The sequence below is a fragment of the Acinonyx jubatus genome, chromosome B2 (assembly GCF_027475565.1).
Source record: "Acinonyx jubatus isolate Ajub_Pintada_27869175 chromosome B2, VMU_Ajub_asm_v1.0, whole genome shotgun sequence".
NCBI classification, from domain to species: Eukaryota; Metazoa; Chordata; class Mammalia; order Carnivora; family Felidae; genus Acinonyx; species Acinonyx jubatus.
The window spans coordinates 30,633,273-30,657,279 of record NC_069385.1 but is presented as its reverse complement, the minus strand read 5'-3'; the positions used below and the strand labels follow the sequence as shown (position 1 = coordinate 30,657,279).

Below are 24,007 nucleotides of genomic sequence, written 5' to 3'. Positions count from 1 at the left end.
CCTGTCTGCTTCCTTTCCAAAACTGGTTATGGAATTCTGATGGAAGTTGGGGCCTCTAGGCATGTGAATATGATGGGGAGCTGGGGACAATCTTTATCAACCTGGAAGGATGGACTCTGTGGCATGTAATGGCAGACTCCTGTCTGGAGAAATGGGAGAAGCCCATTTCTCCCTCACTGTTGTATAGTGGAGAGAAGCAGAACTTTCAATCTCCGGTGTTTGGGGTTTTGTTTTTTTGTTGTGTTGCTCATAGATAAGGAATGGCAAGAATGCAAAAGAGAGGGTGGCTCGTTGAATTTTACATAATTGCATATGAGATTGGATGAGAAAATTTGCAAATATTTCTGCCCCTAGACTCATTTTTACTTGGCCAACACAATTTTTGCTTTTGATCTTCATTATTTTAATGTCAAGGCTTTTAAGAGAAAATGCGTTGTCAGTGGCTCTGTCTTATTCTAATATGATTCACAAGTCTGGTTCCTAAAGGCAGTGAGTGTATGACCCCTAGACCTAGTAATCTTTCCCACCCTGACATTTTTATGATTCTGTGCAATTGGAAAGCCAGGAGAGTTAATAGGGAGAATGACTTAAAGGAATGTAGGAATGGTTAGAAGGGAGAGTCTTATCCCCCAACTAGGTAACTTGTGTGAAAATATTCAAGTATGCCCTAGACATGAGACGGCTCTTTAGTGACCGGAAAATGGAGATGGTTTCCAGCTGTTTTAGAAAGAGTGTATCTACAGCCAAGTTGCTGAGCTGTTAGGTTCCAAAGACTGTGGGCAAGGCAAAAATTGTACATAGTTGCAAAGGGCAACCTTGAAAGCCAAGTCTTGTGTCTCAGTGAGGCTGTTTGTTTGTTTTTTCTGCAACATGAGACCAGATTGCTGTGTCTTCATTCAGCACCAAATGAAAAAGTCCACAGGCAGTGTTTAAGAGTTCTGTTGCACCAACGTATTTTGAAAGCACTAGAATCCCGCAAGTGAGACTTTGAACTTAGAAAATATGAACAACTAAGAGAACTTAAAAAAAGAAATCAACCAGAAATCAAGACATGCCCTCTGCTCCCTCCTTTAAAATTCTAATTCTGTGTTATTGGAAGGAAGCTTTTAGGCTTGTACATGCATACCATCTTTCTGAAAAGATACACCTGAAGGCTTACTATTTGTTATTTGCAGTGAGGGGAAATTGGGGTGGGAGTGGCTGGGAGAGGCAGTCATGAAATTATCCCTCATTTCAACCCATTGTGTTTTTATTTATTTGTTTTACTGTGAGCATGTTATCTGTCTATAAATAAAGGAAGGCATCATTTCATTCACATGCTTTCCTCTTCCCTGATTATTTCATCTTTATTTTGCTCTGCTTTTCAAAGAGTTGTCACCTATATGTTTGATTTGGCAAATTCTATTTTCTCTAAGTGTATCCCAACATGTCCATTATTATTAGGTATCATGTAATTTAATTCAAGGATCAGATCATCACTGTATGCTCCTTTTTCATGATCTTTCAGAGGAAAATATAATCACTGTTTTTTATGCGGACTCCAGATCAGTTCCATGCAACTTTAATTAATTTAATTAAGTAAAACTTTAATTTAATTGATTATTGCCAAAACAAATAGATCTATATTGCGTTTCGCTAGCAACATAGCAACACATTTCGAATCAAACAGTTTAGGTCTGGTTGGGGAAGACAATGACTTTGGCCTCTGGAATGCTACATTCAGAGTGTATGACTATCCAAAGTGGCAGTAAACTAAGACAGAGCAGAAGTGTGTTAGGATTATCTCGATATCATGAACAAATTGGCTGCCACTCATCTCTTTTATATGGGTGTATGTAAAGTGACACTATGTCTTTATGCTTATGACCCTTGATCTATTGTTCACAAGTAGTGATGGTCCGCATTGTATATTTTCTTGGAAACAATCTGTACCTTGCATATTATTGTTATAGTATCATCATCATGCTTGCTGTGATATGCTTAGGTGGAGCACAGAACAGACAACACAGAAAAGAGGAAACCAAGAACCCTATCCTTTGTAGTTCGTGGTTTCCAAGGTATCCAAATACACAAACTTATCTGTCTGAACACAACGTTGTAGGCAGACACTATATAAACATCTAGGATTACCCCTCGTCTTGGTGCCACCGTTTGTCACAGAAAAGATGCGGGAAGCAGAAAAAACATGAATAAATTAAACGTGTTCTCATATACAAGTACGTGAGGCCAAAGTGGACCGGGAAAGATCACATATATGCACAAGTAAAGTCTAAGCTATAATCATTAATTGTTGGTTTTGGTGACTGGATAACAATTTTCGTGCAGCAAGAGGAAAATATTTAATTTCCCAAATTTGGCCTCATTAATTTAGATGAGTGTATTTTTTCTTAATAGAAGTGTTATACTGATCAACACCAGGTCAAGTTTAACATCATCATGCTCCTAAAACAAAACTTGAGGCATAGGGAATAGAATTCCAAGGGCTGTTTGATGGATGAAGCAAGAAATTTCTTAACAGGATGGGGTAGGAGTGACTACAGTGTGTAACATCCTGCCTTGCTAATCATGCTGATTGATTATTGATCATTTGGTCCGTCATGCCTTGGGAATGTTGAAGAAACTGGTGGGTGGGTGGCCTTTGTCCTCGATGTTACTATTGCAGCTATGACAACCGCTTCAATAAGTTAGGTCAATTACATTAATGAAACAAACTACATTAACCGTGCCTTGCCTTGGATTCATCCTTCTTTCTTCATTCCCAGTGACTCACTAAACTCCATTGATTTGGGGTCTGGCAAACATCTCTTCTCTATCCTTCCCTCACCGTCACCAATGGCTCTCAAGAAGTCTCCCGATGGCTTCCTTTTTTTTCCTCCTCCTCCTTCTTCTTCCCCTCCCCCTCCTCCCCCTTCTTCTTCTGCTGCTGCTTCTTTTAGTTATAAAGCCCTCCCTGCACTCAGCTCTCGGCAAGAGTCACCCGAACACTCCTTTCAATCACTTCATTTTCCTCATGGAAAGCAGCGAAATGCTTCTTGTGGCTACCTTCTGAGTTCTAAACTTCTCCGTGAGACTTTCAAGAACAGCAGTGACAAGGTCGATCTCTCTATTCAAACTGACTTCTCACTGCTTTTTAATATCCTTTTCTCCCCTCATCGAGTAAAGAGGAGGGGAAATTGAGAAACGTAATGAGTTGGGAAAGAAGAAATTGATTTGCATTCTTGGCATTTCAATTCCTTCTGACCTTGTCTCACAGATCACTGTGAAGAGGCAGGTTAGAAGAGAGTTACTATGTGTCCCCAGCTAGGAAGCTGATCCGTAGGGCTGGGATTCTGATGTAGATCTGACAACTTTCCTTTTCCAATATTCCATCCGCTAGTTTATGCAAGCTGCCCCCTCTCTCCCGGACCTCTACCAGCCAGCACCTGAGAGGCTTCTCTTTCTGCCTCACTTCCACGATCCAGTTCCCAACACAGCCTATCTGAACACTCTAGATCTCCCTAAGCGTCTCTGGCCTCCACTATCTGAAAACTTAGCCCCCGCCCCCCAAATCAGGTAAGGTGCCCCTCCTCTGTGTTCCCATAATGTCCTGTTTTGATGATACTACGTAACTTTTTTCTACATATCTTAATAAACATTTTTTGAAGCATCACAGAGAAAAGGGCACCTATCATAAGCATATAACCTGATGAAATATCAAAAAGCAAAACTACTCCCTGAGACCACCAGCCAAACTGAGAAATCACCAGCACCCAGGAGGCCACCCCTTTCACGTACCCTCTTAATCATGATCTCCACCTGCGTCCTCTCCTCAGAGGTGATCTTGTCCTGACCTCTATATAGATTCGCTTTGTTTGTCTGCTTTCAAAGTTTATATGCGTTAAACCATACAGTCTGTTTGCTCTGTTTGTTTGTGGGTTTTATTCCCTGTTATTGTATGTAATGAGCATCCGTTTTCAGTGCAGTATAGCATTCCCTTGTATGAAATCATGCTAATTTATTCTACCCTTGGTGGACAGTTTGAATTGTTCCCATGTGGGGCTAAGATGAATAGTACTCCTGTGAACATTATTGCAAATTTTTTTTATTGAATACATGTACATTCTTTGGGGTATAAAGCATGGAGAGGAGCTACTAGGCCAAACGTTATATGCGTGATCATCTTTAGCAAATAGTGCCAAGCAGTTTTCCAAAATGGTGGTGCTACTTTACATGCCCACGGTAATGCGCTTTGTATTTCCAGCTGCTCTTAATCGGCACCAACAACTGATAGTGTCTACATTATGCTTGCAAATCCCAACCCCCTTTCTCTCTCTTTCCGCATAGCCTGACGCCCGCAAGATACCTCCGTAAGCGTCTGATGAAATAATAAGTTAATGGTTAACAAACGCACAGGGGTCCGCTTCTAGATCTGTTGTCACATGTCAGGCAGAATAGCATAATTGTTCCAAGCATAGTCTCTCGAGACCCCTCGTGATTTGACTTCTAACGTCACCGCTTACTAACCGGCAAGTTACCTTTCTGTACTAGTCTCTTCGCTTTTGATATCCCAGGGTCATCCTGAAATAGCCTATACTGTACTTAGACTAACTTCTTGTGTATAGTAAGAGCTCACTAGCATTAGCTGTTAGTGTTATTATCTAACCCTGAGAGCCTGCACCCAATTAGACTTCCTACAAATAGAATCGGTCAGTAAGAATCTTTGGTATCCCCTCTGTGAAGCCTGCTCCAGGCAGCTGATCCCACGGAAGCATCTGGACTTCTGAAGTTCTCTTTACCCCTCCTTTGGCACCTGCTGTGCACCATGAGTAGGTGCCCTGTCTCCCCAACTTGATGGCCAATGCCCCAAGCACAGTGACTCAGTCTTCGTGGTAGCAGTGGTTTCGGAGTCCCCTTTTAACTTGGGGGAACCGTAGCTGAGTACATTGCCCCCAAACCCACGGTTGAACAGATGCACGGTGAGAGGGCGATGGAAAAGCGTACTGTCCCTTTTTGCAACTGCCAGGCTCAAGCTGTAGTTTCCAATGCTGGCAGGGAGGTACTTTCCTCTCCCAGATAAAAGATACCTGTGCTTGTATGCTACCTTACATCACAGTACTTGGTAAATATTTGCCCTTTTAAAAAATTGACCCCCTGTTCTTTCTTAGCTTCCTTGTTCTTACCTTGTTCCCTTCCCGCCCACTTGTATTTGATCTCATCTCTCACTGTTTGCATGACAACCCTTGGGACCCCTCTGCTCTTATCATTTCCCAAGCAACAGGATCAGATCTTATACAGTGATTGACTATAACCCAATAAACCAAGTGTCTACCCTTAAAAAAGTAAAAAGCTCTGTCATCCATGACCAGCCCCTGTGACTTAACTAGGATTAGACTGGAGATTCACAAGCCTGCAAGAACTGTGTTCAGATCAAAAGCTAATTTAAGCGCCTTTGGTTCAAGAAGGAGTTTGTAACTGTTGAGAATGAGAATGAGGGGAAGCTCTGCAAAAAGCGCCCCCCCCCCCCCCGCCCCCGGTCAGAGCTGGTGTCAATCTCTATTAGGAAAATGCAGGCTTTAGAGTCTCTGTGACAATTCGGACTCAAATTTGGATGATCTCTTAGTATCTTCATATCTTTCCCTCTTCTACAGTAGATATTCCCGCGGTATGAGCCTTAGGAGTGGCCTCTACACCCCAGACCAGAGCATGGGGGTCTACACCGCAGACCCAGAGTCGGCTGGGGCCGTGCACTGCCGGGTACACACAGGCTCAAGAGGCTTCTGGCCTGTGCCAGGGACTGGCTCCTTGGGGGTCCTTCTCTGAGCTGGCACGGTACTCCATTCAGCTCTTGGTGCTCTCAGCTTCGGCCAGCTCAGCTTCTTGGGAACATAGTCGTTCAGGACAGACATCCTCACCCTCTTGAGTGGCATTCTACTTGCAGACTATTATCTTGACTTCCATTTCAACAAACTGCTTTATTGAAAAAGCGTCCTTCCTATTAGGCTCTGTAAGGGCAGAGATTTGTCTGCTTTGCCCACTGCTATATCCCCAGCACTCAGAGCAGAGCCTGGCCCAGATTATTTGTTGAAAGAATTACCTGCCAGGCAAACCAAATGTCAGGACCAACAGCCAACTTCGTAGGGTAGGCAATAAATACAGGGAACATTGCTTCATGGTTTCCTTGTGAAATGCATTTGTCTATGGAAAAGGATTTATTTGGATGGGTTTATGAACGACTGACATCATAAGACCACTCTGTAGCCCCCTGGAGTCTGAACCTGACGCTCTTGGAAGCAAACCACCGAGCTGGAAGTTACAGCAGCATTTCCCAGGTTTTAAAATTTTAAATGGACCCATTATTACTTACCCTCCCCCCGCAACCAAGATATACAGAAATAACACACGTGACACAATTTATGTAAATATTTTTCAAGGTTTTATTGCAAACCAAAGTTGGTTTATCGCACACAAAAAAAAGTTGTGTGGTGGGGGGGGGGGGAAGAATTGTACATATTATAACCATGTTAATTACAGTACATTAAAATGGTGGTTTACATTACAAATAAGCCTGTAAGTTTAAATATACTAGTGTTATAACCCAATGTACAGACTGTCTTTATACAATACATACAGTTATCAGGAATGCAAAAAAAAAAAAAAGAGGAACATAAATAATGCCCATTTTACAGGTGACATTTTAAACAATGAAAATACCAGGCTTTGACCGACAACTGGGGCATTGGTCCATAAAAACCCTTTCTAAAAATAGAAATATTTGTAGCAGCAATGCTTTCTTTAAGCATCTGGATACAAGTCATTGCAAGACCATTTTCAATAAATTTTAGTTATTAGCTGTATCTTACAGAAGAAAAAAACGGTCTACACATAAATTTATCTTCCAAATATGGAAGAAACAAACAATGTCCCACGTTGTAGTATCCTGCAAGTGTCACATTGATGCTTATAACGAAATCCATCTGTGATCAAGCATACCACATTCATACCACTGTTCACACAGTAAATCCACAAGGGGAGGGGAAAAAAAAAAAAGAAAAAGAACTGAAACACTCTGCAACAGGAAAAGCTTTGGAGCTAACACGATCTCATCAGAAAAGGCACATTTCATCAGATTCGACATCACAGCCCAGTCAGACCCTCAGAAAACCCTCCTTAGAGCTGCGTCGTCCTAATAAGACTACTGCCTCTGTCTACGGCGGCACGCGAACGCTCACTGCAGAGATAGCACCATGTTGGAAGGAAGAATAAAAATGAAAACCTCATGAGCTCACTGAGAGGAGGATGTGCTCTTCGAAAAGCTTCCGGCGAACAGTGTGCAATGAGATTGCCAAGACGTGCAAGCTTCCAGAGATGTGCAAATTCTCTTTTAAGACGTCCTGTCAGCTGGCGGCCCCGCCAGAAGGCTAACTAGAACACTTAACACACGCACACACACACACACACACACACACACGAATCCTTCACGACCATCCCTGGGACCGTTCAGAGGAAAGAGTCCACAGGGGGTGCGTAGGAAAAGCCTAGGAAGGCCTCGGCCGCTTCCTTGACGCTGGCTGTGAGCAGGATGCTGTCAGGGGACCTGCCAATGGAGCTGGGGACCGGCTCTTCGGTAAATTCGGGATCAAAGTGCCTCAGGTCACTAGGTCCACTCTGTGGCAGGAGAACAAAACAAAACAAAACACTCAGCATCAAGAATTCACGGTGGGTACAGGGCAGGGAAATCCTCATTCGGGCTTTAAACCCCGGAGCTCGACTCTTCAGGGCACTCTATGGAAACTCCCGTAACAGCCATCCGTTTCAAGCACAGAAGCCAAAGGCCACACAAAGTTTAAATAAGGCGGAGGGTGTTCGCTTTTTAGCTTTTGGTACTTGAATTGGGAGCTGTGGTGAGAAGTGATGTTAGCTTGGCTGGGACAAAAATTCCACTTTTCACCTAGGGAAGGTTGTGGTTTGTGAATAAAGGACCCGCCAAGTTGTTCCTTGAGGGCCCTCCCCTCCACCACCACAGCCTCTGACTTAAAGAAATGCCCTTTGGGACCTCCTATACTTGGCAGAAAGAGACACTCACCACATTTGGGTTAAAAGGGGGAGTAATCTTCTTATTAATGAGATCGTCCCAGTTAATTAGGGAGAAGAAGACGTGATTCTTAATCTCCATCTGTCGAGAAGAAACAGGAGGTTAAGTTAGACAGGTGGAATTCGAGAAGGGCAGTGAGGTCTAGGGTGCTTCCCAGCCCGCCCAGAACAGGGAGAAGGCACTCACAAAGTCGTCCTGGGCGCCCAGCCTCTTGGTCCTGTCCTTCTGCAGGAGGCCCTCCAGAAGGTGTCTGGCAGAATTGGTAATGTTGGGCTTCAGCTGGAGGGGCTTGTTCAGAATGTTGTCGTACATCTCAGCTGTGTTTCGGCTATAAAAAGGAGGCTGAAAGAACAGGGGAAATCAGCGCTTAATCAGGGGTTTGGTACAGCAGACATTACCAAGAGAGAAATGCACTGTGGTATGCTAGATGCGACAAAGCCCTTCCCTTAATGGGGTTTCTCTGCCCTGGATTTTTCACTGTCTGTTTCGCAATCCTCATCAGAGAGGAGACATTAATAAGCCACATTTTTCTTCATGCAGGTTAAGTGTGGTCATATCTAGAAAATGCGAGTTTACCAAAAAAAAAAAAAAAAAAAAAAAAATTCACTAAGAGCTTGCTCTAAAACACCTATAAAATAACCAATAGGCTTCTCTTATCAGCATCTGATAAGGTTATTCATAAAGGGCAAGACACAATGACCAGATGGGACTTGTGTGCCCAGACAAGTCTGGGTTTCAAGAGGACTACGTTCTGGGGAGCATTATCAAGCCAGGGCGATAGTCCATGACTCTCAACGTGCTACTCACCAGGCCATACAGCATCTCATATAAGACGGCCCCCAGGCACCACCAGTCCACGGTCCTGTCGTAAGGCTGCTTATGGAGCACCTCAGGTGCAAGATACTGAAACACAAAGCAGGACAACAGTGTTCAGGAGTCTGCGAAACCAGGAATCCCAAGACCAGGCATGCACTTTGAGAGGGCCGAGAGACCCTGGGTCCACCCGCAGGACACATGCCTTTACGTTACTTCCTGATAAAACTGCTGGGCTTGGAGGCTGACGGGCCAGTTAGGTGTACTGATGTTTAGGAAGCTGTTGGGCACCCAGCAGATTATCCTACTTGGGAACTGAAAACCTTTTATGCCATGGCTTTTGCAAACAGCTTGTCTTAATGAAAGCAACATGAGGCCTTGGGATTTCCCATGCTGCATCAAACAGCAAATGTGTTTTACTTGCGCTGAATGGGACTGAGAAATCTCTGAGAATGATCTACTCTTCCGGTAGTTTAAGTATTATTGCACTTGCCGCCCCCTGGAAGGAGGGGCACAGACCAGTCCCCAAATCAAGAGCGCTCTTACCTCGGGTGTGCCACAGAAGGTGGATGTTGTGCCATTGTGTTCGATGTTCTCCTTGCAGAGCCCAAAGTCAGTAAGGACAATGTGTCCCTGTGAATCCAGCAAAATATTCTCTGGTTTTAAGTCTCTGCAAGGAAAAAAAAAAAAAAAAAGTAGTTGTGTAAGTTAATTTCACTTCGTAAGAAATCCTCTGGGAAAATAATAGCTTGGGGTATCAGAAGCATTTTCAATTCACTGAGGCTGTACAGTGAATACAAAAAGGGAGTCCTTGTTCTGCTAATCTATTCTGGATTAGGCACAATCCTAGCTGGCCAGTTCCCTTGTGGCACGGAGTCAAGGCGGCTCACATGCTGGGGTATCCGGTTTTAGGTGACCAAGCTGTACGTAAATACAAATTATCTTCAGGCTCCGTCAAAGGCTAGGGCTATGTCTTCTTTGTACCCAGGAAGGTAACCTTGAGAGCCCTGCAGCTCACCTATAAACGATGTTCAGAGAGTGCAGGTAACCCAAGGCACTGGCTATTTCAGCAGCGTAGAAACGAGCCCGTGGTTCCAGGAAGCAACGTTCCCTCTGAAGATGGTAAAACAACTGTAGGAGACAGGACAAGGTCAGCTGGGTTGCCAAGGCTTGGTAACAATGCGTTTCATTAGACTTGACATATATAGCTAAAGAGAACAATTGCAGGAAGCGGCCCTAAATAGTCTCTTAACTATATGAAACTCTCAGGTTAAAGGAAATGCTAATTCTGGTAACTTTTCCGCCCTAAATATCATTTAAAACCTCTCCTCTCAAACTGGAAACAAGAATGCTATGCACAGACACCCAAAGGTTAGCTCCCATTCCCGCCGCTCACCTCTCCACCATTAATATAGTCGAGGACAAAGTACAATTTGTCAGCGGTCTGGAATGAGAAGTGAAGGCCCACCAGGAAAGGGTGTTTTACATTCTTCAGTAGAACATTCCGTTCCGACATAATATGCTTTTCCTAGAAAAAGGACAATTAAGATTTAGTGGCAAATTTCAACGTGGTACCAAAATTCTAAGGTAAAACCACCCAGTGAATGTCTTATCTCCAACTGCAATCCATCACATTTCATACCTCCTTCTTTTTCAGAATCGCTTTCTTCTGTAAAACTTTGACTGCATAGAATGCTTCTTCTGCTTTGTGTCTTGCTAGAAGAACCTGAAATTTCAATTCAAAAAATCATTTTGCTGTCCGCATCCACTGAGAATGTCAGACAGAGTGCATGAAAGACTATCAAAACTGAGGTCTTCAGATCTGAAATTACCTTTCCAAAACTGCCTTTGCCAATCACTTTCAAGAAGTGAAAGTCAGATGGTTTCGCATGAGGATTGGATGACGGGCCAAGGTTGATTTGCTGAGAGGGACTTGGCTGGAAAAGAAAACGTTTTCTTTTAATAGCTTTGCCTCAAAGGAAGACAACAATCACCATACATCCTAAACACAATCAAAACTACTTTTCATCCGTACACAGTAATATTTCATATGGGAGTCTGCAAATGGTACACAGTAATGTTGTAACCAGATAAAGCTTTTATGCAACATGCCTTTTAAAATACTGCACTGACTCAATACTTCAGTGCTTATGTCACTTGTTATGCCATTAACTGAGGCATTCCTACCTTGAGACTAATTTCTAGAAAATGCTATTTTAATCCATCACGGTAGGAATACTAACTGACTCATTTACAAGATGCCTCCACGGAAGCATCACAAATAGAGAATACTTACTGGAGGAGAAGGGTTGGCATTCATAAGCTCAGGCTCCTGAGGTTGGGAGATTTTCAAAATGGACTGAACTTCAGGGCTGCAGAGAAAGGAACAACTGAGAACCTCCTAGACTCGTCGCAAGGGGGCACACCGACACCAGTAGTCAAGGTTCGGGATCGACTTTTCCCGGACAGGTCCGAGTGTTTAAACTTAAAACCACCCAAATAAATGACTCAGTCACCAAAGAAAATAATAAGCCCACTTAAAATACAGCGATGAGGGCTGTTTTTCATGGAAACGGGGTGAATTAGGCAAACAGGAAAATTTTCACCTTGCAGCTCTCTCTTCCAGGCCAAATCAGCAAATTTGTTTTAATATTTAAAATGTTCTAAACTGGAATTGGAGAGAGAAAAGGGATCCCACCCTCGGGGAAGTCTTCGGCTTCCTGATCGACACCCCGACGAGAGTGTGCCTTCACTGCTGATAAACAAGCTAGGCTACTTATTTTTTATTTCCCCCAGTCCTCCCCCAAACTTACTGTTTGCATGCGTAGGAGTTATTGGCAATCTTCTGAATAAAGTCGTTCAGGCCCATCCTCCTCTGTTTCATGAAAGCTGTGAATTAAAGGAGAAATAAATAAACGTCTAGATGGCTTCGCAACGGCCGACGCCACACACACTGATTTGACGCGTGACCTTAAAAAAGTTTCCACTTCGCACATCCTAGAAGTCCCTATAATTCCTACACTCACCGATGAGAATTGCTACCATTCCCCTCATTCTGGAGTAAGTGAGGGTGCCCCTAGCAGCCTCGGTTTTCACCGTCATCTCCGCAGAGAGAGCACAGGGAGACGTTACAGAGGAGACACCGGCTCAGCCAACACTAGGCGCGCGAGGCGCAGCCGGCTTTATACGCCCCGAGCCGCCGCGGGGCGGGGCTCACGCCACAATGAGGAAGCGGCGCCGCCCGGCCCCGCCCTAGCCCCGCCCCCGGCCCCGCCCCCGGCGGCCGCGCGGCCCACCCGACCGCTGTGTGGCGGGCGGCGGCGAGCGGTTCGGTCCCGGGCGGGAGGGCAAGCCCTCCCGGCGGGGGCGGGGGGCGCGGGGACTGCCCGGGAGGCCCGGCCGCCGGGCTGTTATCTGCCTCTTTCAGCGACCCCGCGGGACAGAGGGAAACCGCAGGCGGAGGGGGCGGGGGCAGGGAGAGTCCGGGGTAATTTTCCACCCTTCTCATTTATTCCACCCGGCTGGGAAATCAGAGTCGCGGCACTGGGGCGCTTTCCGCCCGGCGCGCGGCGAGCCGGTGGCTCTGTGCCCGCTCTGGTTTGTCACACCCTCACTGGCGATCCCCTCCGGGTCCCGGAGCCGGCCGTCCCCCCCCCCCCCCCAACCCCGCCGGCCGGCGGCCGCGCACAACCCGCCCGAGGTGTCTCTGTGCCGAGGGCGGCCCCGCGCGCCCTGATCTGCCGGGTCGCCGTGGGGCCGGGACGCCCGGCGCGTCCCCCGCTCCCGCCGCCCCCTCGGCCGGCCTCGGTCCCTCCACCCTGAGGACGAGCTCCCACCCCCGGCCCCTCTCGCCCGAGCCGAGCGACTAGCGGCGGAGCGGGACGGTCCCCGCGTGGCGGCCGCGGCGCTTACCCAGGCCGGTCAGCAGGAAGGACTCGCTGCGTTTCTGCGCCTCGGCCCTCTTTTTGTGGCGGGGCCGAAGCAGGGACTCGAGCCGGGCCCTGGCCAGCGCGCCCTGCATCTCCCCCATGGGCAGCGGCGGCCGGCGCGCAGCGGGCGAGGGCGACAGGAGAACACTGACGTTTCCTTGAAGGAGCCGCCGTGACTCAGGCCGGGCAAGATTTCCTGCCCCGAGACCCAAAACAAACAAATGGCCCTTGTGCACGGCCGAGCCGCTTCCGAAAACGCCTTTTTTGTGCTTTTGGCCAAAGCCAAGCAAGGCTGCAAAATCCCAGAACTTGGAAGCGGAGGAAGGAAGGAAAGAAAGAGGGAAGGGGGAGGGAGAGGTCAGGAATGTGTAGGGGAGGGGGCGGAAATAAAATTCGTCTCTGCACTAAAGGGAAAAAAAAAAGTACAATCTGCATTTCACTTTTTTTTCCCCCTCTAATCTTTGAGAACATTCTGTCCGTTCCGCATGTAATTTTTCTTGCATCTTTAATCTCCGCCACGCCATGAACACGTGGGGTAGTGGCACGTTAGGGGAGCGGTGGCTCCGCGCAAGGCGCCGACCTGGCGTGACCCCGGGCATCGGCGACTCCCGGATTCCCTGTCCCGCTCTCCCACCTGAAAACTCCGCTAGGTCGCATTACATCGTCTTAAACACCCTTAGTCTGTCCTCGTCTTCCCTACCCCTCCTCCGGTTTATTTCAGCGCTGACCCGGGAGTCTTCTTACAGTTTAACCACCTTGCTCTTTCTCTCGAGTCCCAGGTAAACGGGGACTCGTGGACGCGTGAAAGATTAGCCGGGTGTCCGCTCTCCAGAGAGCAGTGGAGAGAGGGGAAGGCCTGCAGAGCAGCGGCGCGGTGCCTTCCAGTAACCCCGCCGCTGGGAGATGCCTGGGCGCTGCTGCAGCCCGACCGCCGGCGCGGGGACGCGGGCCAGCGCTGGCGGGGAAGCCGAGAGCACAGCGACTGGGCCGGCAGCGGGAGGCGGCTGCAGGGAACTAAGGTTTGTAGGGCCGAGTACCTGGCACTTGCTGGTGCTGGCCGCGGCTGCCCTGCCGTGACCCCTCACTGCCAAGGGCCCTGCCATTTTTGAGTTACATACTGGGTCTGACACACTCCGAAATACCAGCTGTCAAACCAAGAATAGCCTGTGAAGCGGTTTTTTTCTTTCGTCCCGGGCAGGGATTTGTTTTGCAGGCACAAGCACCTCATTTGCCCTAATATGACCTGTAGCCTCAGCTGCTGCTTGGTTTGCTCAGTGGCAACAGCCCCAAACCGGGAAGGGAACACACATTCTCTCTGCCAGAGACTGGCTGGGAAATTTTGCCTGGGACTCACTCTTTAAAACACTTCTCAATGCCTGAGATGCCTGAAATTGATGCTCCAATCTAAAGCAAGGTTTAGGAAACTCCAATTCACAGTTTAAGTGGCCCATTACTGCTTCCTCTTCCATGGATCCTTCATAGAATATGACTTTGTTACTGCCAGTGCCCCCCCACCGCGTCAGGTTCCACTCCAACTAGCCCAGCCGGGCCCTGCTCCCACACCATTCCGTCCCCTTTGAAGACAGCAAATTTGGCACAGATTGTCAGGAAACACCGACCTGTACCAAGATTTCTGCGTGTTTGTTCTTAAAGCACGGAGTTGAGAAAACTTTTATCAGAGACCCTCCCCTGCGACTCCACACCCCATGCCTTCTGTAGGCCAAGTAATCTCAGATCCTCTGAAGCGTCTTCGTTTTCTCCATTCCCTCCAAATTATAGCAATAAAATCACACCAACCTTTCAAAGGGGATTTTATAGCTTCCTCTTTCATTCTTCAGGTTGCCTAGGATGTGAACGTTGGGGATTACTTTCTGGAGGCTGAAGGTAGAGCTCAGTTATGGTTGGAATAGTCTCCCTGCTTTGTGCCTGATAAGGCTGGAAGCTGAGATGATAGGGAGCAGGAGTCAGAGGCAGCTGTCCTGCTCTGTTATGCACCCCACTTTATATAAAGGCAATTTACATACAGGAAGGGAGCAAGCTGCAAAGTTCAACACTGGGCCGTTTATTCTCTCCATTGCAACATCACTCAGAAAATTACAGTCATCAGCGTCCTGAGTTTATTACACCCCCAGCAAGACACACAAGAAATGTAACTGGACTGATGATCATCACAAATCAGTCCAGAAAAAAAAATTCAAAACACATGCACGGGGATCATTTTTTTTTTTTCAAAGAAGCTCTGCCACATGCATTCCAAGAGGAACGTGGAATTCAAGTTAGAGGGCTCTAAGTGGAAGGGAGAAGAGGCACAACCATATGATTTGTGGTTGGAACAGAAAAAGGACGTCTGATGTTCTCCTTCCTCCCCCTACCCTAATGTTCGGCGCTTGGAGACGCACGGTCTGCTAAACTTATCATTTAACGTAGAGAATCAAGTTGTTGAGACTGGCTTTTCTTCCAACCGGATACCTGAAGGGTGGAGCAGGCGCCCCCTGTTCTGTCCCAGCAACCTACGAAGACTTCCGAACAGGAAGGTGACACACAGCGGCGGGTGGATGGGGTATGCGGTGGGGGGGATGGGAGGGGGAGGTAGACGAGGGAACGGTGCGTGACGCGCGCCTGTTAACTATGCACTGGCTTTAGGGTTGCCCTGTGGTCGCTATTCAAACGCTTCGTCTGTTCTTCCTTCCCGTCGCCAGCCTCTTTCTTTGGTCCCGATAGTCTTCCTACCGGGAGGAATCCGGCCCCTTTCCTCTTACTCCCCGGTGGCGGCGAAGTGGCCAGAGTTGAGTCACCAAATTCAGCTTGTAAATGCAACCCAGAGGGCGATCGCGTTCTCTGCGAGAACCGCTCTGGAGTGCATGATTTCCCCCCACTTCTCCTGAGGTTTAATCAGTTCCAGAGAGTTTCTCTGGAACACCTTGTGCAGTCACAGAAAATATAGACGGCTTGATAGGAGATAGGCTAATTACCTTCCCACTCCCCCAAGCCAGTAATCTCATTTACGCCTCGTAGTGGGGAAACTGCAATCAAAACACTCAAATGGAAATGATTCACCCAGATGTAAAGTTTGCACTGAAACAAATCATTTTCCAGTGCGTGTGTATTTTCATGCTTCAGAAAAATCATTTTAGTTCTACTTTAATTTTCCTTCATGGGGGGCTGTAAATACTAAAACCTGAAGGCTTTGCTAAGATATGACCCTTTTCATTTAATTTGAGGGTTCTGGAAGGAAATTCCTGATATTTCTCTACATAGTGAAGTAAATATTTTGAAAATATTTTTACAAGGACCTAGTTATAGCCCCTCCTGGGCTACTTCTTAAATGTCTCTGCTAGACCATAGTCTTTTCATTCCTTAGATACAGTACCTTCCACGATAATAGGGCAATACAATTGTTTTGCATTGTCCAAAGTGCCAAATATTCTAGAACAATCTTGTGCACAGTTTAGGTTCCCATACGTATTGATTTATTCATTGATCCTCATAGAATCCTTTTCCTGGAGCATCACCAACGTAATTACACGGAAACACCCAAAACCATAACTATTACTCCAGAGAGCAACTAAGTCAATCAGTTTCTGCTAAAGATCGTCACCGAGCGCATGCCTTTTTTTTTTCTTTACAGTATTCGTCAAACAGAAAAGGATAAAAAATGAGTTTATTCATAATGGCTATTATAGGTAAGTAATTAGTAGTGGTTAAATGTCTATAGATCACAGGTTCTGTAGTGATTATTATGTTCTGTATTCATAATTGTCAAAAGTGAAATGCATAAAGAAGATGAGAATGTGATCAAATAGATGATAAGAGAAGAACACAGTACTTAGAATAATAGTGTTCAGTGTTGTTAAAACCCACAAAACTACATGCTTTATTTATGCAGGGCTTAGTTCTTTTCCAAGACAGTGGTTTTGTTTGTTTTTTTTTAAAAAATTTTTTTTTAACGTTTATTTATTTTGGAGACAGAGACAGAACATGAACAGGGGAGGGTCAGAGAGAGAGGGAGACACAGAATGTGAAACAGTCTCCAGGCGGTCAGCACAGAGCCCGACGCGGGGCTCGAACTCACGGACCGCAAGATCGTGACCTGAGCCGAAGTCGGCCGCTTAACCGACTGACCCACCCAGGCGCCCCAAGACAGCGGTTTTGAATAAACAAGACTACACACTCTAAGAACCTTGAAATAGGGTTTCGCTAACTAATATACACGTAGCTGTCTAGTAGGGAGGCTTTAGGTTGTTTTCTCTAGCAGCACTTTTAAGTTATTAAGGATTAAGCAATTTTGGTTGCTTTCCTTCGGAGTTGAGCCGATGACAGGCAAACTTGTGAAGTATCAAAACTTGCTTTTGGGACCAAATGGATCTCCTTCCTATAACCCTTCTCTCTCACTGGAGTGAACTGCTGGGCCTCTCCACTTCCCACACACAGCACTGGCACACGCTGTGGTCCTGAAAACCCTGGAATATTGCCTTCTGCCCTCCTCTCCCCTAATGCCAACTGCCTCAAAGCCCTGCTCTCAGCTAATCGCCCGCAGGAGGTATTGACCTGATTCTCCTTCTCTAGCTCCCTGGCTTTCACCCTCCTTCCCTCCCTGCCTCCCTTGCTCCCTTCTTCCCCCACCTTCCATTTGTACATGCAAGCATTTAATAAGGATTTATTAAGTAAGTATAAATATTAAGATCAAGGGACACACATACGAGTAATCCAGTTATCTGAATGCATAGAAGCTGTCATTTTCGGTGGGGAGCATACGTGTGAATGATGAGGCACCAGGAGCAGTGTTACCCCATGATAAGTGTTAAAACAGAGGTTGGGACGATCTACCACAGGAGAGCGGAGAGAGGACTGTTCTACCGGGGAGCAGCAGCAACCATGTGCATATCGAGGGAAGTCGCCACAAAGAAATCAGGTTTGGGCTGATCCTGGAAGATTCAGCTGGGAACAAGAGAGGAAAGTCATGCTAGGCAGAAGAAATAGCACGAGTGACTAACTCTCAGGTGCTATTTAGCACCTCTGGAACGCTGTGGAAATATAGTCCATATTCAGACCTTACACACAAGCACAGTGTAGAGCTGCTGTTGCTGCTGCAGTGGAGAAATAGCACTTTCAAGGGAGATAAAGATTCCAGAGGCACAAATCTGTCTCTCCCTTTCTCTGCCTCCCCCTCTCCAACCCTGATATACACGGAATTGATAATGTCTTAAAAATGCATTCATTTAAAGGACTGCCAAGCATTAGCCTGCATAGGTATCTTTGTGTCTAGTATAGCTCTAGATACCGCTGGAGCTCCTTGGTCCTGATCAACAGATTCTTCTAGAACTCTGCTTCAGACACCGCTAGACGCAGGAGGTACAGTGATGAACATGAGCTCACATGGGGAGGGCTGGGTGGGAAGTTCCCCACGAAGGTAGGTTGAGCCAGACTGAGAAGGGATTCAAAGCCACAAGGAAAATTATTCCACCAAAGCTTTTAGCGAGACATATTCCGATGTGTTTTGGAAAGTTCATTCAAACCAACACATGATTCATAACTCAACTCTTAATCCTTCAAAGGATACTTGCTTTTTTTTAAGTACCCCTAGCTCATTAAAAATGAACAAATTTGCACGCACAAACATGTAAGGGAGCATTGGAGACTGGAATGGGAGATTTATGTAGTTGGAAGATGTATGAACATTTAGGCAAGCATAGGTGTAATCTAACACGGGGATTGGCAATCTTTCAGAGACAGTAAATGACTCCAATGTTCTAGAACCATCTGCCCAACAATAAAGTTGGTGGGAGGATGGGGGCATGGTTTTGTAGTGAATTTTTTACTTCAGTCAGGAGACAAATCAAAGAAAGGAAGCCGGTGGTCGCTCTTGACACGGTAGGAATGGCAATCTAGCCAAAGGGTCTATGACAGGCTGAAAACTCACCGTATCCCCATCTTTGGGATGCTGTAAATGTCTGCTATAGTATGATTGAATGAGCAATAAATAAAAAAAAAAATAACTATTGGGGCGCAGGCTGCCTGGGTGGCTCAGTTGGCAAGCTTCTGACTCCAAGATTTGGCTCGGGTCATGATGTCATGGTTTGTGAGTTAGAGTCCCATATTGGGCTCCATGCTGACAGTGAGGAGCGTGCCTGGGATTCTCTCTTTCCCTCTGTCCCTGCCCTTCCCCCGCCCACTGTCTGTCTCTCTCTCTCAAAAATAAATAAATAAACTTTAAAAAAAATTAAAAAAAAAAAAAAAGAACAACTATCAGAGCACCTGGGTAACTCAGGTTACCTTGGTTGTCTGGCTCTTGATCTCAGCTCAGATCACGATCTCACGGTTTGTGAGATCAAGTCCCGCATTGGACTCTGTGCTGACAGCATGGAAACTACTTGGAATTCCCTCTCACCCTCTCTCTCTACCCCTCCCCCACTCGCTCTCATTCTCTCTCTCTCTCTTTCTCAAAATAAATAAACATTAAAAAAATAATTTTCAACCAGAGAATTAAGAAATGATAAATGTAATGATAAAATGCCAGATATTGAGGCAAGGAAAGCCAGAGAGCTTTGACCTTCAGACCTCCTTCCTTGGCTCTATCCATGGGAAGTCCACACCTGCACTTACTCTCCCTCTCAAATCTCACAGCCCAGCCTGGCATTCAGGCAGCACAGGGCTTGAAATTTCCTTGCAGGCTGAACCCTTCTTGGGGCACACATATTAAGGTTGTGACCTACATGCAGACCAGATAATGGGCAATCTTTCACCCCCCTCCTCTATAAACGCCAAGAACAAATAAGGAGCCTGGATTTCTGGCAGACATCTTTTGCCAAACTTAAGTGAAACCTGAAAGCTTCAATTTGCTCAGTATGAATGTCTCCCCAAATCTCTCCCATTTCTGACCCTATAATTAATCTAGGAAGAAACAACAGAAGCTCCCCCCATCAAGGATTGTTTCCAGTGAAACTTGTCTACAAATTGCAGTAACAAAATAACATTAATGTAACAGTAACCAACATGGGAAAACCAGGAGCACGATGGTTGGCGGAAGGTTGATTGGCATAATTTTAATGTAAAGTAGTTTAGTGAGCTTCTTTTTCTTTTAACTTTTTTTTTAATGTTTATTTTTGAGAGAGAGAGAGAGAGAGAGAGAGAGGGAAAGAGAGAGAGAGAGAATCCAAAGCAGGATCCCAGCTCGGAGCCCCACGCAGGGCTCGAACCGTGAGGTCATGATCTCAGCCCAAGTCGGACACTTAACAGACTGAGCCACCCAGGCGCCCCAAGTGAACTTCCTTTTGATTTCAACCCTGAATGTAAGCTGCATAAACATTTATGTCACCTTCCTCAACAGGCTCTGAAGTTTCAGTAACATGCTGAAGGTGGGGCTCTCTGTGGTCCACGTTAATCCACTACAGCTGAGGCTCATTACCTGTGACGCCTTAGACAAGGTATTGTCTTAACCTTGAAAATCTGTATAATGGGGATACTAAAACTTGATATAAATTGCAAAAAAAAAATAATTGAAATAGAGAATTTAGTAAGTTGGAATCTCACATGGAAAATAGGACACATCTGTGTTCCTTACCCCTACCCTACACATGTCACAACTAGAAACAGAACATATCATACAACTCAAATGGCTCCCACAAATCACGACAACTATGGTTATGTACTGTGCTTAAAGCACATGAAGAATATGAGCCACTTAATCTGCTGGGCCAAGGACAGGCCCATGCGATGGCAATTCCACCAAGGGCCTGAAAAGATGATCCATTTAGTTCTTCAGACTTCTCCCTCCTCTCTTGGTCTCCCCATGGACAATGCTCCAGAATGGGTTGGATCAGGGAACTAGATGCCCTGATAACCGAATAAACACTTGTTTATCAAACAAAGGCTAAAGTTTAAATCGAAAAAGCAGACAGTAAGCCAAAAGCTAACCCAGAGGAGTTTTTAGTTGCTCAGGGTGGATGGAAAACAATAGAATGTATGTTTGGGCCTATTGAGAGGGTGGCGTCATTGGAAGCAGGTCCTACAAGGCTAGTCAACACAGAAGATGCTTTCCCTGGGTCGTTCCACCTGTCCTCAGGGAAAGAAGAGAAAACTCCAATGGCCTGTGTGTGGCCTATTATGTTTAGTCCTTCAGACCTCCATGGGGCACTGCTTTTGTGCCAGGCAGTGTGTTGAGTCCTGGATCTAACAAAGATATCCAAGGTGGACAGCATTGCCACACTCAAGGAGGGCATGGTCCATCTTTTTTTAGTTGAATTGAATAGCTTCCCAAAAGCAAAGATAAGCTTACAGATATTTCTACTTTTTCTAAGACCCAGCTATGCCATTAAGAGACAGCCTTGGGCAGGTGTAACCATTTAGAATACCCACTTTTTCGAGTGAGGAATGAGCTGGAAGCCCTCTTGTAGCTGTAATATTGTGCGGTGCTGTGATATCTGGGAAAAGATGAATCTGAAAGGAACTTCTGGATGCCCAGAACCACCTCCTATAATAGTGCCCGGCTACTCCTTTGGAGCCCTTCCCTTCTGCCCCTCATTGTAGCCTTTAGTCAAGGATTTTGTGGCTTAGTTATTTACATCTCAAGTGTCTCTCTGGACTGTTGAGTTCTTTGAAGATTAGACCACATGAGTGAGATTGATGTTTCTTGCCTACCTAACATTCTTTAATCAGGCCCTTCTCCAGCTCCCTCTTCCCACTCTCTTTTGTTCTCCAGGCTGACGCCATCTTGGCTCTGTTCCTTTTACAAAGCCAGTCTTGTGTCTGCCTTTGGGACTTTGTCTATGCCACGGTCTCCACCTGGGATGATTTCCTCCTGGTGCTCACATGGCTGGATCCTTCTTGCCATTCGGATCTTAGAGTAAACATCATTTACACAATGGACCTAAACCACCCAGCTGGCCATCCTTTGCCACTCACCCTATTTCAATGATCTGCATATTAGTTTTATTATCTGACATTTTTCTTGGGTTCATTATCTCCTTGCACTAGAAAGTAGCCTCTGTAAGACAGGGATGATATTTGTTTGATTCTTCATAGTATCCCTGATGCCCGGAAGAGTGTCTGGCCTAAAGGAAGTGCTTAATAAATGAAACAACTTAATAATATACCCCTTATATATTGCTGAGTACATAATTGTTTCTCAATAAATTATGGTTTTCCTCCCTTCATCTCATAATCAAGGGTACGTTTTCTTAGCAATCCCTTTACACCTCACTATAAAAAGCAAGACAAAATCAAACCAAACAAAAAGGAAAACTCTTGAATTTAGGTATTTTATTATATATTACATATTATGCTACTCAATTCCTTCAGAAAACCAAAGCACTAAATTTTATAAATGATGTACAAGGAAGATTTTGAAATCAAGGCTGTTCTTTTAGTCCAAGGAGGTCATTAAACAATCATAGTGAATAACCATTTTCCAAGAAAACTGAAGTAGATACTCTTTTTTACAGACCACATTCAATGGATACTTTGTCAAGTTCAGAGACTCCTACCATCGGGAGGGGGGCCATCTAAGGCTTTCATCTGTCCATCTTGGTAAAATGCCAGTGTTGCCTCTTATTCCAAGGACCACAGATAATCTTCCAATGAGTCAGAAAAATGTATCCTCTCTTCTCTCTCCTTTTAAACTTGCTCCCTAAATTCTCCTTTGTCCCCTAATTCTTTGCCATCTATTAAAATAGAATTTTAAAATGAGAATCCATTAGGCCCCATGATTCTTTGCTTCTGCTTTGGGTGAAGGCCTATTCCCTTCATGAACCTCCCCGGTTTTGCAGGTGCGGACTGATCATACTCATGAGACGTTGGCCGTTAACTAAGGAGAACTCCCCTTTGTTCAGAGGTTAAAGAAATGGCAAGCTAACTTTCCCAGAGTAGCACAGCTCAGACACAGAGACAGCCTAGTGCTCTCCAGGTCTCTTCCCAGCATTCTGTGATTGTCCTGCAGAATCTTTAAAAGTAGATGTATCCTCAGTAGATGTTGGTAGCAAGATGTCAACCTGTATTTGTAGATACGTAGGAATAAAGGGAGGGAACACTCTCTTCATTAATGACACCATATGAATTTGGTTTATAGGAAAGAATGCTGTCATACAACCGACTTTCCCCAAGAGCTTCAGAACCTCCCATCCAGCCTGAGGACACACAGGATAATCTGGCCACCTCACGGAGGGCTTTCTATCTTGTAATCACAAAGTCTTTCATAACCTTCATATTGCCAGAAAGCCGAATGAACATTTATTACAAAACACTTCTACTTTCTTTTCTTTTTTTTTTTAATATGTATTTATTTTGAGAAAGAGAGAGAGTGTGTGTGTACATGAGCAGGGGAGGGGCAGAGAGAGAGGGAAAGGGAATCCCAAGCAGGCTCCACGCTCAGTGCAGAGCCCGACACAGGGCTCCATCTCAAGACCACGAGATCATGACCTGAGCTGAAGTCAGGAGTCAGACACTTAACCTACTGAGCCCCCAGGTGCCCCTACGTTATTTTCTTTTAAAATATCCTTCTCAGGGGCTCCTGGGTGGCTCAGTCGGTTGAGTGTCCGACTCCGGCTCAGGTCATGATCTCACAGTCTGTGAGTTTGAGCCCTGCATCGGGCTCTGTGCTGACGGCTCGGAGCCTGGAGCCTGCTTCCGATTCTGCGTCTCCCTCTCTCTCTGCCCCTTCCCTGCTCATGCTCTGTCTCTCTCTGTCTCAAAAATAAATAAAAACATTAAGAAAAAAACATTTAAATATCCTTCTCTACGCAATGGTAAGGCCTCGATGAAGGGGTCCCTATTGTGCAGTGCCTAGCGTGTAGTTCTGCAGCCATGGCAGAATGACCGTTGGGTTGTCAGAGTGGCGAGGCACATTCACAAGTACCAAGTTGGTAAGTAATTGTATTTTCGTATCTCTGTGTATGCATGTTTACATATATGTGTCTACGTGTGTGTGTATATACAGAGAGAGAAAGAAAGAGAGAGAAAGGAGAGGGAGAGAGTTTATTTTTAAAAAACTGGCTCATGTGACTGTGGAGGCTGTGAAGTTCAAAACCTATAGGGTGGGGGGCAGGCTACAGACCCAGGAGAGAACTAATGTTGCGGCTAAAGTCTGAAGGCCATCTGCCGGTAGAATTCCTTCTTGCTCAAGGGAGGTCAGTTTTTTTGTTCTTTTAAGACTGTTCACTATTCAACTGTTCACCTGTTTGGTTAAAGATCACCCATACCA

The 24,007-nt window shown here is 45.7% G+C and overlaps 1 protein-coding gene and 1 long non-coding RNA gene across 4 annotated transcripts; one reads left to right on the top strand and one right to left on the bottom strand.

Moving 5' to 3' along the window:
• Positions 1–6,389: 6,389 nt before the first annotated feature.
• On the bottom strand, positions 6,390–14,799 carry SGK1 (serum/glucocorticoid regulated kinase 1). Of its 3 annotated transcripts, none has more exons than XM_015074327.3 (12): positions 14,611–14,799; positions 11,698–11,773; positions 11,181–11,256; positions 10,717–10,821; positions 10,527–10,610; positions 10,281–10,412; positions 9,903–10,015; positions 9,431–9,554; positions 8,879–8,974; positions 8,258–8,413; positions 8,063–8,152; positions 6,390–7,644 (listed from the first exon to the last, which is right to left on the bottom strand). In XM_015074327.3, the coding sequence occupies exons 1-12, from the start codon at positions 14,642–14,644 to the stop codon at positions 7,477–7,479; spliced, it is 1,254 nt and encodes a 417-aa protein (XP_014929813.1). In that variant the 5' UTR covers positions 14,645–14,799; the 3' UTR covers positions 6,390–7,476. The 3 variants fall into 3 exon arrangements, with proteins under 3 accessions (XP_014929813.1, XP_026912631.1, XP_014929812.1); XM_027056830.2 differs by lacking the exon at positions 14,611–14,799 and adding an exon at positions 12,797–13,056; XM_015074326.3 differs by lacking the exon at positions 14,611–14,799 and adding an exon at positions 11,911–12,101.
• A 14-nt stretch (positions 14,800–14,813) lies between these two features.
• LOC128315518 (uncharacterized) lies at positions 14,814–21,985 on the top strand. The gene is made up of 3 exons (XR_008298329.1): positions 14,814–15,347; positions 16,442–16,496; positions 20,141–21,985. It is a non-coding gene; the product is annotated as an uncharacterized LOC128315518 (long non-coding RNA).
• Positions 21,986–24,007: the final 2,022 nt, after the last annotated feature.

Excerpts from the sequence above, each read along its gene's own strand:
- SGK1 (XM_027056830.2), bottom strand. The coding sequence starts at position 12,914 with ATGGGGGAGATGCAGGGCGCGCTGGCCAGGGCCCGGCTCGAGTCCCTG. Across the intron at positions 11,774-12,796 it reads CTTCCTGCTGACCGGCCTGG|CTTTCATGAAACAGAGGAGG; the intron begins GTAAGCGCCGCG and ends TTTAATTCACAG. Across the intron at positions 11,257-11,697 it reads AACTCCTACGCATGCAAACA|CCCTGAAGTTCAGTCCATTT; the intron begins GTAAGTTTGGGG and ends CTTTCTCTGCAG.